We start from the raw sequence: 18,551 nt of genomic DNA, 5'->3' as shown, positions 1-18,551 counted from the left end.
CTTAATAAATTGATCAAAAAATGATGTATATTTAAAGCTCAGGTATTTTAAATGTAAAAAAAATAAATTCAAACTTGCTATTTCAAATGTAATACTTTTTCAAACAGTAAGAATAATGGACAATATTACTGTTTCTGACTATTTTTGAATACTTAAAAAATCTGTATATTTTGTATTTTGTCTATTGTGGTGCTTTGTTTATCCCATTTGAAATCTTGCTGTTCTGTTGACGACTTAACCATGGAGATTTTTAACCAAAAATTCTGTAGTTTGTCAAGGAGAAGGTGGTAGGATTCTTCCTGAAGGTTAACATGGAAAGGACAGGTGAGTTTCCACAGCACATGCTGATTCTTCCCACTGGAATATATTAGGATTGTGGAAATCTAGTGGTATGATTTGACAGTTTTTGTGAATGAAAGAAAAGGTCAAAGTGTTTGAACATTATATTTTTGCTTCCAACTTCCGTTTATTTCCGTATTTTCCTGTTTTCTGGAAATGCTGATAAAATGGTACTCAGTTATTGTTCAATAAAAATTTATTGCTAGTTTATATAACAGTGACAAAAGCAAGAAGGTGGGATATTAGAAGCTCTGGAAGCCAGTGTCACCTCTGACTTTCCAGTGACATGCTGGAGGTTTATCATCTGAGGGAAAGTGTTTAAGTCTTCGTAAGTCAGTCACTTGTCTATAAAAATGTCTAGAAGAGGTTGTCGTTTGTCGTCCACGGAGGTTCTGCTCACAACACTGTTTGTTGTGCTGTTTGTGGTTTGCGTGGGACTAAGTGTCGTAACTTGGCTCGCACTGGACAACAAAGGTATGAGACTATTACCTCCATTTCAGATTAATAATACTGAATACTTACGATGTTCTGTAGTGACCCCTGTTTCATTTTATTTTATTTTTTTAAGCTATAGATGGTGAAGGAGAGGAAACCGGCTCAGAGTTCACTGGGACACTCGTCATCTCTAATGGAACGGTTTTCACAGAGGAGCTCCTGAACTTAAACAGTGCACAGTTTAAAGCTCTGGCATATGACATTGAGCAGAAGGTGAATTAGCCATTTATTTCATAGTTATTATTCCTGGAAGGTTTAAAAAACAGTTAAAATACAAATTACTCAGCCTCATGTCAGCCCAAACCCGTATGACTTACTTTCAGATGTTAGGCAGAATAACAGTCTCACCATTTGCTCTCCACGCTGTGAAAGTGAGACATAAATTCTACATAACATCTGCTTTTCTGTTCCACAGAAGAAAAAGTCATACAGTTTTCAAATGACATGAGTAAATGGTGACAGTATTTTCATTTTTGGGTTTCATACATATTTCATATATATTAGTGCTTGGTTTGTGTTTACACAATATATGTGTGTACTGTGTATAATTTATATATATATATATATATATATATATATATATATATAAAATATATTTAAGAAATGTTTGCATGTATATACTATATTTATACATAATTTATATTATAAATATGAATATTTTTTATATTGATAACACATTTTTTCTTAAATATATACATGCTTGTGTGTTTATTTATATATATACAAAATAATTATACACAGTACACACACACATATTATGCAAACACAAACTTTTATTTTGGATGCGATTAATCGTTGCTACCATATATATTATTTATATTATTTATATTAGTGCTGGGCAAAGATTAATCACATCTAATATATATATATATATATATATATATATATATATATTTGTTTGTTTGTTTGTTTGTTTGTTTATTTCACAACGTACATTTACAAATGTACAAACATTTTTGTACAATGAATGTGAAATGGATATTGTGAAATTACCATACATTTATTTACAAATCATGGTTCATGTGTCGTATTTGTTATAAAACCTTTAAGACTGATTTTAATGAATTGTTTACAGTAGAAATTGCTTGATAAAGTTTACATAAATTAGACTTAATTTTTGTCTCGAAAATGCCACAATGTAAATATAAAGATGTTAATAGTTAGTAAAAATAAGCTTAATCATGTAAAATATAATTTTAAATGTGAGCATATTTTCATGAGATAAATCATTGTAATGGTTACAAAAAGCTATATTATGATTTTTTAACACATCTATGTTATGTGACTCTAAATGCAAATCAAACTTCATGTTCAACAGCTGTGACTAACATTTGTACACTGAAAAAATTATTCGTTGAATATAATAAAAAAAATGATCGTAAGTGGTTGCATTCAATAAATTTTACCTACATTTAAACAAATGCATTAAGTTGAACTAAAATTGATTAAGTTCTACTTACTTAATGCATTTGTTTAAATGTAGGTCAAATCAATTTAATGCAACCACTTACGATCATTTTTTTATTAAATTCAACGAATAATTTTTTTCAGTGTATATAGTGTGTTATGTTACATACCATTTCATTCTGTAAGTTATTGGCTTACAAATATGTTTTATCTCAGTATTTTAGTGTGATAAAGCAGATTTTGTGTTCTCCGTGTATTGCTGCCTGCAGATCAGTGAAGCCTACAGTCTTACTTCCCTTAAGGAGCAGTTCAGAAGTTCCAAGGTCAATGAATTCAGGTGAGACTTTATATATATTAAAGCCCCTAAGCTATAAAGACAGCAATAAAGTTCATAATCTATAATGTAATGTGTATGTATTTGGATTCTAGAGATTTCACCAAGTGCAACATGTTCCAGGATCAACATCTACATTATTCCAATCAACCAATCAGATTTGAGGGACAGATTTACAGTTTATGTCAAGTTTAGGCTTAAAACCAGGGTTAGGTGCTTCTACATCAGTGTTATTCGCCTATCATTTCCCTCTGATTGTCTGGAGAAGTTGTGGGTAGGGTTGGGTTTGTTCCAGGATCAATAAAATATGTTGATCCAGGAACATGTCTTACATGGCAAAATCACGGTCTAGAGATGGGGTTTGAAATCAGAAATATAAATGTTTAAAAAATTTGACAGCTTTTGAGGTTATGAAATACCTACAAACATGTTATAGGCTAGTCCATCTATAACACGTCCGCCTATTATTCCTAAAATAGATATCAGCGTTTGGCGTCCCACTTGGTCTAAAATAGTCAGAAATTCTGAATAAAACATTTATCATAGGCATGTAGTGAAGTGTAGTGATTCAGGATAAGACAAAAACATGGTTTGGAAGATGGATTGATGGTGTACTCGCTCTTTATATACATTTTGTCAATTTTGAACGAAAAAAGTTACATGGTGTGTATATAAAAATATATAATATATCCCTTTAAGGATATATTCTCTAAAAATATCTTATTTTATATAGTTGTGCTTCTCAAGTAGTATCAATGTCTGTCACCAGATTTATGTCTGGTTTTTTCCCCTGTTCTCAGCGAAGGCAGTGTGGTCGTGCACTTTGACGTCCTCTTCCGAGGTGTTCTAGATTCTGAGACGGCGCGGGAGCAGTTAGTAGATGGTTTACAGCGGGGGGAAGGTGGAAATGATGGACTCGTAATTGACATCAGCAGTGTGCAGGTCTCAGGTAATATCATCAATAAAAAGACATATCTACAGTTTCATAGTCATCTGAAGTCCATCTGGTCCATCTGACCATATGTTCTTAATTTAATTAGTTCATTTTAATATAGGCAATTCGTTTGAACTATTGTTCAGTTGATTGTATAACATTTCTAATATATACCCTCAGATAAATCAACATCAACCCAGAGACCATCTACAACAAAACCAGGTGGGTTATGTTTTAGATTTTATTGCTGTGTGTGTTATTGCAGTGTGTGCTGTGAGATCATCATGACATGGTAACAGTGACAGACGTCAATTCTGGTTTAAGTTGTAACAATTGTATTTAATTCATGTTATGAAAAGCTAAAACAAATGTGTATATAAAATGTAATATAAAAGTCCATGGATTTAAAAAAAAATTTGTATCAACACCAAAATCTTTGTTTAAAATACATTTGTATGAGTGTATAAGGGAATGTGGGAATCTTTACATTTTCACAATTGTCAATCACCTTTGTGCCATTTTAAATGGTCCTTCAGTGTGACATATGAATTTGACAGAATTCAAATGTGACGAATTCCATGTAATCTCTTAATTATTTTGAGCTTATTAAAGCTGCATGCATAAAAAATTATGGAAGCTTGTTTCCTCCATTGAATAAAATAAAATAAAAAAGTTAATTGCGGCTTTTCATCTCACAATTCTGACTTTTCTTTTTGCAATTGTTAGATATAAGCTAGCAATTGCGAGTTATAAAGTCAGACCTTTTTCCTCAGAATTAGACTTTATAACTTGCAATTGCGAGTTCATATCTCACAATTCTGAGAAAGAATACTGAGATATAAACTCGCAATTGCAACAAATAAAGTCATTCACAAATCTGACTATTTCTCGCAATCGCGAGTTTATATCCTGCAATTTTGACATTATAATTTGCTATTGCAGGTTTATAACAAGTCAGAATTGTGAGATAAAAAGTCGCAACTATCTTTAAAAAAAAAATTATTCCATGGCGAAACATGTCACACAAAGTATTTCATGTGTATATATTCTGTTCAAAAGTTTGGGCTCAGGAATATTTCTTTAATGAAATTAATACTTTTATTTAGCATTAAATTGATCAAAAGTGACAGTAAGAATCCCAGAAAAATTTGTATCATGGATTGCTCAAAATGATTTACTGTTTTCAACATTAATAATTGGAAATGTTTCTTGAGCACCAAATCAGCAAATTAGAATGATTTCAGAAGGATCATGTGACACTGAAGAAGACTGGAGTAATGATGCTGAAAATCATTCATCATAGGAATAAATTACATTTGAAAAAATGCATTAAAACAGAAAATAGTTATTTTTTAATGTTATTCATATTGCATATTTGTGAAAGATAACAGATTTTCTGTTGATTTTCTAACAGATCGTCCCACAGTCACTCCAGTGAATTGTCCAGATGGACAGAAGGCATGTGCTGACGATACATGTATTTCTCAAACTGACTTCTGTGATGGAATACAAAACTGTTCTGATGGCTCAGATGAGAATCAGAGTGTCTGTGGTATGTATTTATGACCCTTTTAATATTATATGTTTTATTTAAAATATTAGTATTTACTTTGAAAATATGCACTCAGGGCTTGACATTAACTTTTTTGCTCACCAGCCACTGTGGCTAATGGTTTTCCAAAGTTACTTGTCACTAAGCATTTTCACTGGCCACAATTTTGACATCGATACTAGGGCTGGGTATCGGCAAGGGGCTCACAATTCGATACATATCGCGATACGTGTGTCACGATACGATATATCACGATATATTGCGATGCGATATATTGCAATACTTAATTTTTTTTTTTTTTTTATATTTGAAAATACAACTTGCTTTGTGGTATGTGTATCACATTATATTGATAACTCATCAGAAAAATAAAAACTTCCATTCCAGTTTATTAGCAAAGCTATTTGCATATTGTGTCACTGAACACTTTTAACTTAAAATGAAGAGCCCACAAAATTTATAAAACTGAAATTTCTTCTGTTGAAAATAAAAGTTATTTTAATGATTGTGTATTCAAACAGTTGCATATAATACTTCCATATAATATATTTTCATACTATGGAAGTCAATGGGGAACAGCAACTGTCTGGTTAGCCACATTCTTCAAAATATCTTCTTTTGTGTGTAGCACAAGAAAATAAATTAATATAGGTTTTGGAACAACATTAGAGAGTACTAAATAACAGAATTTTCATTTTTGGTTGAACTATCCCTTTAAGGACAAGCGGCAGCATGTTTACTATTAGGGTACTGTCACTTTAAGACCGGCATCCGACTCATCTAATATACACGCATATGACGCACACCCAATTTCCTCTCAAACGTTTTCTATCACTTTAGACATAACCAACTGTGATTATGTAAACCTTGTGAGAACATATTTAACAATATTAGCACAGTATTTAACATGTGATGTGAATGTACGTCGCATTGAGACGGAGGCGCCAGAACTGCAACTGATAGAATGCACTGTAACACGATACTACGATATTTCTTCAAAAGCAGATCGTGGAGACATTTGAATCGCCCATGATCAAAAATCTTGATATCGCACACCCCTAAACCAAAGTGCACACACACGTCGGCTATGCAAGTACAAGTGTTCTCTTTGTAGACACAGTTGTTTGACACAGAGGAATTTTAAACCCGTTAAAAATAAAATAATAATTCTTAAAGTATCGATAGTAGAGGTTGGAATATTGATACACTATCGTGAAAAAATTATCATTTTATATATATATATATTTTTGCACAGCCCTAATCGATATCAAGAGGAAAAACTGCCATATAGATATTTTTTATATTATCTCATAATACCTGCTGTCACTTTAAGACCTGACGCACAGATCCATTATACTGTTACACATGCGTTTTTCTTTCTCAACTGTTAACGTTCAATTAAAACATAACTTAGTGTTTACGTGAATACTCACCAAGACCGACATTTTTATATTACGTTGTGTGTATTTGACTGTTTAAGCGCAATAAGTAGCAAAAAATAACTCAATTTAGTACTGAGAGGAGGCTTTATGTGCGTGCACTTTGGGTGGGAGCAAAAAATCTGCATGAATGAGTAAAATTATGTTCAATACACGAAATCCCACACCGCAATTCAAGCCCTGTAACAGAAACAATATTCATCCGGAGCAAATGAAACGAGTGAGTGAGGGGAGGCGGGTGTGTGTGTAACTCGCTGTCGGAGAGATGAGAGAGAGCAAGAAAGCGCAGCTGGTATCGTGTATCTGTTCTGTGGAAAATTAGTATTGGAAGGGTTGCAGATATTTCAGTATCGATATGTATCGAAAAATCTATATTTTTGATTTAGTTTTGTTTATTATTTCAGATACCTTTTTAAAAGACTACAATTGAAAAAAGGTATATATTATGTAATAAAATTCAACCCGCTAAAGTGGCTAGTAGGACTGACTGCTTTACACGCCACTGCGGAAATCCACACGCATTTGGCCGTTTGGCGGGTGTTAATGTCAAGCCCTGTATGCACTTATTGTGATAGATACAGTATTGTGTGTCTTTCATACTCCATAGCAACAACGTGTGATGGCCAGTTTCTCCTGCTTGGTTCGACTGGATCCTTCCACTCTAAAAACTTCCCAGAGGTCTATGACAGTCCCACCGCCTGCCGCTGGATTATACGGTAATACAATAATCAGATACATCTAGACATACTTTGAGATTTCACCAACTCATACAGTCTTTTATTTCACCCATAGAGTGACTGAGGGCATGGCCATAAAAATAGTCTTTCACACTTTCCATACGGAACAAGATATTGACGTTCTGGAGCTATATGAGGGCACCGGCCCTATGAAAACATTGACATGTGGGTTTCGACAAACAGTGTTACATTAAGATTTCTGACTTCTTAAGTAGTGTCTTGACATCAGATTGTGTCTTTCAGACTCTCTCTCAGGAACGTCACCAGGGGACGTCTGGCTATTATCTCATGAAGCCACTGTTGAGTTTAACGCAGACTACATCAATAACTTTCAAGGCTTCAATGCTACTTACACGGCAGAGAACATCAGTGAGCTCTCAAGTGGGTATTGATTTCCCGAAAATACCATAAATGCCATTGAATCAATGTTATTTGAACATTTATGGAACGTTCAACTTAATAATGGTGTGGAAATACCTTATTCAGAGGCATACAGAGTAGTGTTGTCACGATATTGGAATTTCCAACTTCAATGTTCGATACCACTGCCATATATACCGCCATACAGATAGTTTATTATCTCATACTTTTTTGATAATTTGGGTAATTTTGTTGCAATAGCTTACACTCAGCACAGGGAGGCTTTATTTGAATTGCTTGAACTACATAAGTAAAGAATCAGTAATAAAATAAGAACAAATAAATAAATTGCAAACGATAGCACAAATATACAATAGCATAAAGAGACAAATTAAGTAAACATGGCTTTAAGTTTTTCAGGTGGGTCTAACAGTAGTATTCAGGTAAGAAATACTGCCGAAATTAAAGTAATCAAATGTAAAAAGTTAAATGCAGATTAATGCTTTATTAAAGTTACAAAAGTTACTCAGTCAAGATGATTTTCTCTCTGTCTTTTGTTCTTTGATTAACATGACAGTCAGAAGCAGGTTTATTAGGCTGCTGTCACTTTAAGAGCTTATGCACAGATCCAATATACTGTTACACAACATGCAATAAATTTTTTTTTTTACTATTTACGTTCCAAAACTGACTGCATTTACCTGAATACTCAGAAAGACAGACATTTTGACATAATTTTGTATGTATTTGACCGTTTAAGCGCAATAAGCCACGAAAAAGTAGTCAATTTGGTTCTCGCAAGCTTTTGGTGTGAGCTCAAAACCTGCAAGAATGACTCAAATTATGCACAATACAAGCACTATTAAACCGTTGCGAATGAGACGAGTGAGTAAGAGGATGCGGATGTGTGTCGATTCGCTGTCGGAAAGAAGAGAGAGTGAGAACGCGCAGTTTGGTATCGGCCTGTCGATACTTCAGAAAAGGAGTATTGGAACCGTTTTAGATATTTCAGTATCAATACATACTAAAATATAGATATTTTTGACAACACATATAGAGTGCTGCAGTGATGACGTATTTTTGTAGTCAGCGTCACCCTGGTTCTCTCGACAAAAACCCCATAGGATTCTTCCATTTGGCTTTTGGATTATTGCAGATTATTGGATTATTGATTATTGCTTTTGGATTATGATTATGATTCTTACACATTCTGTTCCTCTAGATAAATTTCCCAAATGAACACTACTGAATTTTAAAGTCTAAATACAATCGGTAGATGTAAAGCTAAATTTATCTAAAACTACACCACTGCATGGCTTTAACATGACCATCGCTAAACTTCCTAAGTGCAAAAATGCTAACTTTTATTTCAGTTTAAAAAAAAAGTCATATTGAAGTTTTATTGAACTCTATGGTTTTTGTTAGATGAAAACAAGATAAACTGTTCGTTTGAAGAGGACTTGTGTCTCTGGAGGCAAGAATTTGATGACAATGGCGACTGGATTCGAGCACAAGGCGCTACCTCTCCACCAGACACTGGCCCGAGCTTTGATCACACAATGGGCAACAACCAATCAGGTGCCATTTCATACACTATGGCTATGCAATGAAATACTATACATAGAATTTATCTGCTGTTAGCGAATACTTGAAAATGTATGCTGTCTAATGTTTTATTATACTTAGATTTCTGATTGATGATATTTACGATTTTTATCTCATAGGGTACTACATTGTGACCCCTCGGACTCCTGGAAGTTGGGATAAAAAATTCCGTATCTACAGTCTTCCTCTGACTCCTTTAAAGGAATCAATGTGTCTGCAATTCTGGTAAGTTTTTATCAGGGGTAACGTTTGGAAACATTCAGCTTATACATGCACATTTTTCTAAAAATGTGTCTTATAAATGCAAATTAAAATGGGCTAAGATGATGCCATGGTAGAAGTTGTCAAGTATGTTTCCACCTCTTGTGAAAAAGAAGTGCGCTTAATTGTGTTGAATGTGCACTTGTAGTGTGCTTCAGATTTTAAAAGTTTATTTTTAAAAACTGTACTTGCAGATATTATAATGTTAATGAAATAAAAGTCCACTTAAGTGTACTTAAATGCCAAATTAAACATTTTAAATAATTTTTTTAATAATCTTTTGGTGTCCTTTCCCTCCTAATGCATGAAAAGCTGCATACACCTTTTGCATTCCAGGGTCTGTTTGGACCCGGTGGAATGAAAGCTTATAAAAGTCACATTTATTTAAATAGCGCTTTTTACAATACAGATTGTTTAAAAGCAGCTTTACAGAGATAACAGAAAAAAACAAAAAAACAATCATAACTTAATATTTTTCAACTAAAACCATATTGTATCTAATCAGTAACTTCTCATTAATGAGTGAATGCACAAAAGGTTTGACATTTTGAATGTTACCATGTTTTTTTTTGTTTTTTTTCATGCTATTTATTCCTTTTTATTAATGAATACACTTCTTTGAAATGTAAACTTTTTTCAAGAAATAAAGCAAAAAATAAAATAAAATGGTGCAAGAAAATATATTTTAATCAGTATTTATGAGAAATTTTATTTGACTATATCATTAGATTAAATGTATAAGTAACACCATAATGAGAATTACCAGTATGACCTCCATTAACTGAAATAGTTCATACTGGTAATTCTCATATTATGATGTTACTTATAAATTGAAACTTATAACTCGTGACTGCTCAAAACTGTTTTCAAACAAAATATATTAATTTTACTTGCATGACATTTTACTTTCATATGAAAAAAAAAAAAAATGATGATGATAAACAGCTTGAATCTCCTTTTCATGCTGCAATGGTTTATCAATAGGTGGCAGCAAAGTGAAATGTGAACTTTTTTCCCCCCAATCCCTCTTTCCTTTTTCAAATTTAGACTTATTCGGTCTATGAACTTTTGCTCTACAAACACATTAAGACATTAATTTGTTCTTGTCATTTTATTTTAAAAGTGTAACAGTTTAGTTGGTTGTATCTCTTAATTTTTTTTTGTTAAAAAAATCAGAAACAAGTGTATCTTGACAATCTTAACAAACGTACAAAATTGATCTTCGTACTAAAAACTATGGATTAAAAAAATAATAATGATGTACCTCTTCCATGTCAAAACTGACCCGAATACAATAGAAGAACACTTATTTTTATTAAACCACACTTTCTCCTTAAAACTGCAGTGAACCAAAGACAGTCTAAAAAACACTGTTTGAAATCGCTGATGTTTCTGACGTCACCTTGTAACCAATCAGGTCGACGTGTGATCAACCACCAGTGGATCTCTGAGCTGGTGTGAGTGAGTGGAGGCGGGGATCATTTGCATATTCATAGAACCGCATATATTAAATGAGGCAAGGGTATATGGAGTTACATTCAAGCTATTTTAAGGCATAAAGAAAAACATTTTCAAGGAAAATAAAACATTTAAATGTCATTTTGGTGATCAAAGATGAGTTTTAAGGGATACAATCATTGACTACAAGGGGACTTTAAATGCACGACATGCAAGTTTCGATAGAAATTACATTAAAGTGTATTTTAGTTTAGCATTTTCAGCATTCTTTTAGCGATTAGCACTTAAGTATATTCTTTTAAAGTATATTATTTCATACTTAAAAGTATGCTTTGGTGTACTTCTTTTTCACAAGGGATTGAACTCCCCTGTAAGCATTTGATGAATGTACCTGTGCTCTTTGAGGTACCATATGTTCGGGGAGGAGGTGTGGCGTCTGACGGTCACAACAGAGGAACGCTCATCCGCCACGGTCCTCTTCCAGAAAGAAGGGAACTATGGTGACAACTGGAACTATGCTCAAGCCACACTAAACATCACTGCTGATGCTGTGGTCAGTTCATGTACAAATCAACTTAAACGGTTAAAAAGTCATTAAATACATATGCCTGTTTCTTGTCTGTCTCAGGTGGTATTTGAAGCGCAGAAGAGGGCGGGATTTCTGAATGATATCGCCCTGGATGACATCAGCATAGTGCCTGGTTCCTGCGGACAGGCCCCCCCTGACCCAACCCCTGTCCCGCCTCCCACCACCCCCCCTCCCATACCAGGTAAGGCAAGATCTGTGAATAGACCCTTTTCACAATAATGTCAGTTTGTTGTCATGCAAATGCTATGTTTATTAGCACAAAATTGTAAAGGAGTTACATTTATGTAATTCAATTCTAATAGTGGATTGTGGGGGACCCTTTGATCTGTATGAGTCAAACTCAACATTCAGTTCTCCAAACTACCCCAATGGCTATGGACACGACGCTTTGTGTAAGTGCCACTAGATAGATTCATTTAACTTTCAACCATGATCATAAAGAATGCAGAATAATTCATGGAAGATTCTAATACAAATTTATAATGGTTTATCTTGGTTAGGTATGTGGACTTTACATGCTAAGGAAGGACAGAATATACAATTGCATTTTCAAGACGTTGCTTTAGAGATGGATCATGACATTTTGGAAATTCGGGATGGAGTGGAGCCGTATTCAGAGTTGCTAGGTAATTTTGTTAGGAAGACATGAATCTTTGAAAGAAAAAAAAATATATGCATTTATATTATAGGTAATGGGGATTTCAATACATTTTTTCAGTTAAAAGAAAATATATACTACTTTCAAAAGTTTGGGATCGGTAAGATTTTTAAAATGTTTTGAAAGAAGTCTCATATATTTAAAATTGTAAAATATTTTATCAATCATTTAATCGGTTTTCTGTTTTAATATATTTTCAAATGTAATTTATTCATTGCTGAATTTTCAGCATCATTACTCCAGTCTTCAGAGTCACATGATCCTTCAGAAATCATTCTAATATGCTGATTTGCTGCTCAGAAAACATTTCTTATTATTTTCAATCCTGAAATCAGTTGTGCTGCTTAATATTTTTGTGGAAACCATGATAAATATTTTCTTCAGTAAATAGAAAGTTCAAAAAATGTTTTGTAACAATGTATAAGTCTTTACTGACACCTTTGATCAGCCGAATGCATCCTTGCTGAATTAAACTATATCTATTTAAAAAAATAAAAACAATCTTGCTGACTCCAAACTTTTGATATGTATATTTTGATAATTGTAATATTTCATTGACCATTTATACGAAAGTCAGATAATATGCTATAATAATCAATCAATATTTAACATAACATTACTTTTGCATTATGTTAATGTTTATTTGCACAATATGCAAAGTAAATAAATGGATGTTTATGTAGTAATGTGTGTTTCGTCACTGAAGGTGTCCTAACTGGTGATCGTTCCTTCCCGGATCTCTTTTCCACAACCTCTCGGGTGACCATCATGCTTTCCACAGACTCCTCTGGGAATGACAGAGGCTTTCTAGCCAACTTTAGCACAGGCCTTAACATTGGCCGACCAGGTTAGTTGTCGTCTTTGTACAGTATGCGAATAGTAAAATAACATGGAGATGGCCTAAGACACTGCAAAAACTCTCATGAATATGCAGATCCCTGTCCCACTGGACAGTTTCAATGCGGCACAGGAGTGTGTGTGTCCAGTGCCAGTGTGTGTGACGGTGTAGAAAACTGCTCGGATGGCTCCGATGAAGGCGACTGTGGTAAATCAACAAGTCTAACTACAACAAAACCTCACAAATCAAATCACACTGTTCATGCTGCTGATCACAGGCTGTTGTATTTTAGTGCATTTAATAAAAGCTAATGTCACTGGAACTGAACGACTGAGACTTCAGGTCCAGAATGATCTTTACACGGTATGTGCTGAAGACTGGACCTCTCAGCTATCTGACTTCTTCTGCCGCTACTTGGGCTACAGGTAAACACTTAACCGTCGAATATATTAAGCATATTATAATATTCACCATATAAAGACAGACATATGAAAGAAAATGTCAGAAAAATCTAATTTGTGAAACCTTGAGTAATAAAAAAATTGCATATGTTTGTAGAGTGTCATATTTGATACATCAGGCTTTTATGGCTCATATAGTATGATATAGGAGAATAATGAACTTATTCTGGAGTATGAAAAAACAGCAACATTTTATTCAGATGGCCAAACTGACCAAAAATATGCAATTTTGTGCAGTGGCTAATGTTTATATGGCCATAAAGTAAGATGAAATTCTAATGTAAATCAATGAGATAAGCATAACAGACTACATAATCAGTTAATCTCCCAATAATATGTCTTACTAAGATCATATTTAAATTAGTGCTGGGCAACGATTAATCGCATCCAAAATAAAAAAATTGTGTTTACATATATGTGTGTGTACTGTGTATAATTATTTTGTATATATAAATACACACACACATGCATGTATATATTTAAGAAATATTTGCATGTATATATATTTATACATAATTTATATTATATATAAATATTTTTATAAAAATAACAAATTTTTCTTATATAATATATTGGATTATAATTTAAATACTTAGTTTTATGATCAAAGCTCTGTAGTTTTTATTGTGGGGGCAAAACATATAATGCAGTGCAATGATGATTGATAACTTATCAAATAAGCTCTCCTCAAAAGCCTGATGTATCATATTTGATACATCAGATTTTTCTAAAGAAAAAAGATGGATAATCGAGTAAACCTAAGTTGCTTCAGTCCAGTGTTTGACTTGGAATATTACTAGCAATATAAAGGTTATTCTTGTTTCCTTTATAAAAATCAGTAAAGACTTCCCAGCAAAAGACACATGTACCACAACCTAAAGGTGGACATTTTTTAATTATATATGATAAAACGGTATAAACTATAAATCATAGGAAAGAAGGCATGTGGAAGATTGTGTACAACAGCACAGTTTCTTTAATATCTTAGAAATTTGTGTATCAAATATTTTACAGTTTTTATAGGGTTATGCACAACAATAGTTTGTCAAATAAAACCTATTGTGAAAAAAAAACAGTATAACATGTTTGTTGATGTACCTAGGTCAGGAAATGCCTCATTCTCCATCACTATGGATGGAGATAGTCCGTTTACTACTGTAAGTGTGAATGCTAATGGCTCACTGGATCTGAAACCCAGGTAATCGATAAAAATCGATTAACTTTTCTGAACCCCCCCTTTTATTGGCCCATAAAATCTCATTTCAAATTCTTTTCTGTCTTTTTGAAGTGACGTATGTCTCAGTGAGAAGATCGTGTCTCTGCATTGTAACAATCAACGTAAGTTTGAAACCCACAGCTTGTACAGTATCATTCGCTCTTGTGTTGCGAATCAATACAAATTCAACATCTCTTGTTGTGTACTCTGCGTTTTAGCATGTGGCGTTCGTAAAGTACCTTCAAAAAGTGAGACCAATGTGGAAATGGACAGAGACCAATCAGGCAGAGTTGTGGGAGGACAGGATTCCCAGGAAGGGTCGTGGCCTTGGATAGTGTCTCTGAACTGGCTCGGCCGCCATGTTTGCGGGGCCAGTTTGATTGACAGGGAATGGTTGATAACAGCGGCACACTGTGTTATTGGGTAAGCGCTTCTCAGCATTCATGGCTGTAGTTGTAGCTGTAAAAAAAAACATGCACTGAGAGACTAAATTATATTTTGATCCCGTAGAAAAAATGTTCACCTGTCAAACTGGGCAGCTGTGTTGGGTCTTCACTCTCAGTTTGGGACGGATAACCCTAACAAACAAGTCCATTTAATAGATCGGATTATCATGCACAAGCGCTATAACAGGATAACAAAGGAGTCTGACTTTGCCCTAATGCACTTACAGACACCTGTCAACTACACAGGTACGTACACAAAACGCTTTGTTTTTCTACAAATTTTGGGTTTTACTCTAAAGACATTTATAGCTACAAAAGATTTCTATTCAAATAAATATTGTTCTTTTAAACTTTGGATTTTTCAAAGAATCCTGAAAAATATTATCACAGTTTCCACAAAAATTTGAAGCAGCAAAAATAATAATAAGCATCAAATCAGCATATTAGAATGATTTCTGAAGGATCATGTGACACTTTGACATCACAGGAATAAATTACAATTTTAAAATGTTAAAATAGAAGATATTATTTTAAATTGTAATACTATTTCACAATATTACTGTTTTGTCTGTATTTGATCAAATAAAAGCAGCCTTGGTGAGATTAAGAGACTTCTTTCAAAAACATAAACCCCAAACTTTTGAACGGTAGTGTACATGTAGGCTCATTTCGTCATCTATGATTTATTAATTTTGCATTTGAAATTGTCTGATAATCAGTGTTGGGGAAAGTAATGCGTTACAATATTGCGTTACTCCCTTAAAAAGTAACTAATTGTGTTACTTGGTTACTTTTTTAGAAAAGTAATGCATTACGTTAATTTTGCGTTACTTTTTTTCCACCTGGGCTGGGCTTGTTTTTTTTATAACAAAAAAGTTATATTTTTGGACAAATGTGAAGACCCTTTCACACCAAAAGTGAAATAATAATCCTCAGGTTGAAGGAAACGTAGATTCACGTGTGTACAGTAGAGGAACAGCTCAAACAAACCTTTCAGGTGCTGTTATTCTGGATAACGCAAGAATAGGATGAAGGAGAAGGAAGTTTAACACTTTACCAAAAAAACCAAAAAAAATCTATAATAATTTTTTCTTATGGTTTAACTAAATCATCGAAGGTCAGAAGCAAGTACATTGGTCAATAAAGTGAGATTAAATGCATAAAAAATTATGTTTTATTTAACTTATTTAGTTATTGGAGGTTTGCATATTCTGATTCTGCATTTCACTGATTTGATTTATTTTTATGAAATATTGAATCTTTTTTTGTGTGCAATTGAGATGAGTAAATGCACACACATTTAGTCTAGAACCATCATGTTTACACACACACACACACACACACACACACACACACACACACACACACACACACACAACGCCTCTGCACTTCGATTTGTCTCAACAAAGACAAATTAACTTGCGTTACTTATTTGAAAAAGTAACTCAGATATTTTGTTGTAAATTTTAAAAGTAATGCGTTACTTTACTTGTTACTTGAAAAAGTAATCTGATTACATAACTCAAGTTACTTGTAATGAGTTACCCACAACACTGCTGGTAATTGGATGGTCATATGATCTCAACTTGGTGGCCATAATGAGGGGGAACATGTTTGTCAGAAATATATTGTTAAAGTTTTATTTCACACAAAAATCAAAAGCAAATTAATGATAAATTACATTTTGCTAAATAAAAACATAAATAAAATGTAGCCTTTTTTTTTTTTGACATTTGAAAGACTTTTTTTCATTGGCTTTTGCAGTTGTTAGCTGCACCACTACTTACAGAGATATATATCAGAACAATGTAAAATGATTTGTACATATTTTATTGTCAGATTTGCCAAGGATTAAAACGTTTTTTCCTCCAGATTACATCCAGCCCATCTGCCTCCCGGATCCTGGAGCACAGATTGAAGAAGGGACAAAGTGTTTTATTGCTGGTTGGGGATTGCTGTCTGAAAATGGTCAGATATACACATTTGTGCATTCTAGTCCAGTTTTTTTTTTCCTTCTTTCAGATTTGAGTTAATAATCTTTTGGATGATCGTGTATAAACTGTTTGTTTTTGATCTCCAGGCAACGTAGCTAATGTGTTACAGGAAGCTGTTGTGCCCCTTCTAAGCAACACACAGTGTCAGGAACGGCTGCCTGAGTACAACATTACAGACCGCATGCTGTGTGCTGGGTATGCCGAGGGTGGGGTGGACTCCTGTAAGGTGTGTACATTTTTTATTTTTATATAGTATACGTTTTCATATTTATTTATTTTTTACATTTATTTATTTAGATCAAGAATAGTGAACAAACAATTTTTCACATGCCTCATATAAACTCAAAATTCTGACTTTTTTTTCTCTCAATTGCGAGTTTGCTGTGAGAAATAAAGTCAGAATTGTGAAAAATATATAAAGTCGGATTTATATATACTACTATACATTGAACGTCCTTTTTTAGTTCAAATTCAAATTTAGTACCTACTTAGGATGTGATTTTGGAGGCAGCGAATCCTCCATACATATTTATGCATTCATTATTTTTTTGAATGTATTGGCATATTTTGTGGGCTCTTGACAGGGGGATTCTGGAGGTCCGCTGATGTGTGAAGAGGCTGGTCATTGGGTTCTTGTGGGGGCGACATCTTTTGGTATCGGCTGTGGACGACCCCAGCGGCCTGGAGCTTATGCTCGCGTCAGTCAGTTTGTTGACTGGGTAGTTGAGAACCGACGGCTCTATTCAGACTGGAAAGTGTTATAATAATTTAGTACGCATTGATGTTATGTCTTAAATAGTTTGTTTTCTTGATTTCCATGAGCTTCTGGACATTGTAATATCCATCTAGTGATTTGTGCACGTTATTGTCGTTGCTACATTTTTTTATATGTGAATAATGGAGGAAAATGTATTTGATAGTAACAAGTCAGTAATATTCAGCCTACCCAAATGTGATATTATAAACCGTTTTGAAATATAAATAACAACTGTAATATTAATTCGGGATTAAATTGTGTTTTGAAGATTAATTATTTACTGAAATATTTTTAATGTATTTTGCTACAGTTAAGTTTCACAGTGTATCATAAATAAAGACTTTATTTCTTGTAATGTTTTGTAATGGTTTTTAATTTTGTGATAGCTGAGTCTTCTCTCACTCCAAAAAAATACACAGACCGGTCATTTCAATGTCAAAATGAAATGAAATAAAAAACTAAACTAAATAAATAAACAAAGTGCCTTTTCTCTCAAAATATCACAGCTGTTTAAATGAATAAGGACCTCAATATCAATCAAATTTGGCTCTGGGTAACCATACACCATCAAGAGTTCTAGTTCTGCTAGTACTGATCAGTTTCTTCTCAGTCCTCGTATTTGTCAAGTCAATCCTGAAAGGGAACTTAATAGTTCTTATAGAACATAGCAA

The 18,551-nt window shown here is 33.5% G+C and overlaps 1 protein-coding gene across 1 annotated transcript; it reads left to right on the top strand.

The window, feature by feature from the left end:
- Positions 1 to 168: 168 nt before the first annotated feature.
- tmprss15 (transmembrane serine protease 15) lies at positions 169 to 17,998 on the top strand. Its single transcript, XM_082141235.1, has 25 exons — positions 169 to 813; positions 908 to 1,047; positions 2,511 to 2,578; positions 3,376 to 3,524; positions 3,690 to 3,731; positions 4,924 to 5,061; positions 7,108 to 7,216; positions 7,293 to 7,402; positions 7,481 to 7,618; positions 9,023 to 9,175; positions 9,322 to 9,427; positions 11,327 to 11,474; positions 11,550 to 11,691; positions 11,813 to 11,902; positions 12,011 to 12,136; positions 12,875 to 13,015; positions 13,103 to 13,213; positions 13,299 to 13,431; positions 14,570 to 14,665; positions 14,756 to 14,805; positions 14,902 to 15,106; positions 15,194 to 15,375; positions 17,002 to 17,097; positions 17,210 to 17,349; positions 17,708 to 17,998. The coding sequence occupies exons 1-25, from the start codon at positions 693 to 695 to the stop codon at positions 17,885 to 17,887; spliced, it is 3,114 nt and encodes a 1,037-aa protein (XP_081997361.1). The 5' UTR covers positions 169 to 692; the 3' UTR covers positions 17,888 to 17,998.
- The last annotated feature ends 553 nt before the right edge of the window (positions 17,999 to 18,551 follow it).

Source organism: Leuciscus leuciscus (assembly GCF_965113295.1).
Source record: "Leuciscus leuciscus genome assembly, chromosome: 16".
In the NCBI taxonomy this organism is placed as follows: domain Eukaryota; kingdom Metazoa; phylum Chordata; class Actinopteri; order Cypriniformes; family Leuciscidae; genus Leuciscus; species Leuciscus leuciscus.
Note: the sequence above shows the minus strand (reverse complement) of the source record. Positions and strands in the feature narration are given on the sequence as shown.

Coding starts and splice junctions, on each gene's coding strand:
- tmprss15 (XM_082141235.1), top strand. CDS start 693: ATGTCTAGAAGAGGTTGTCGTTTGTCGTCCACGGAGGTTCTGCTCACA. Junction 5,062..7,107: donor TGAGAATCAGAGTGTCTGTG/GTATGTATTTAT, acceptor CATACTCCATAG/CAACAACGTGTGATGGCCAG. Junction 13,016..13,102: donor CCTTAACATTGGCCGACCAG/GTTAGTTGTCGT, acceptor ATGAATATGCAG/ATCCCTGTCCCACTGGACAG.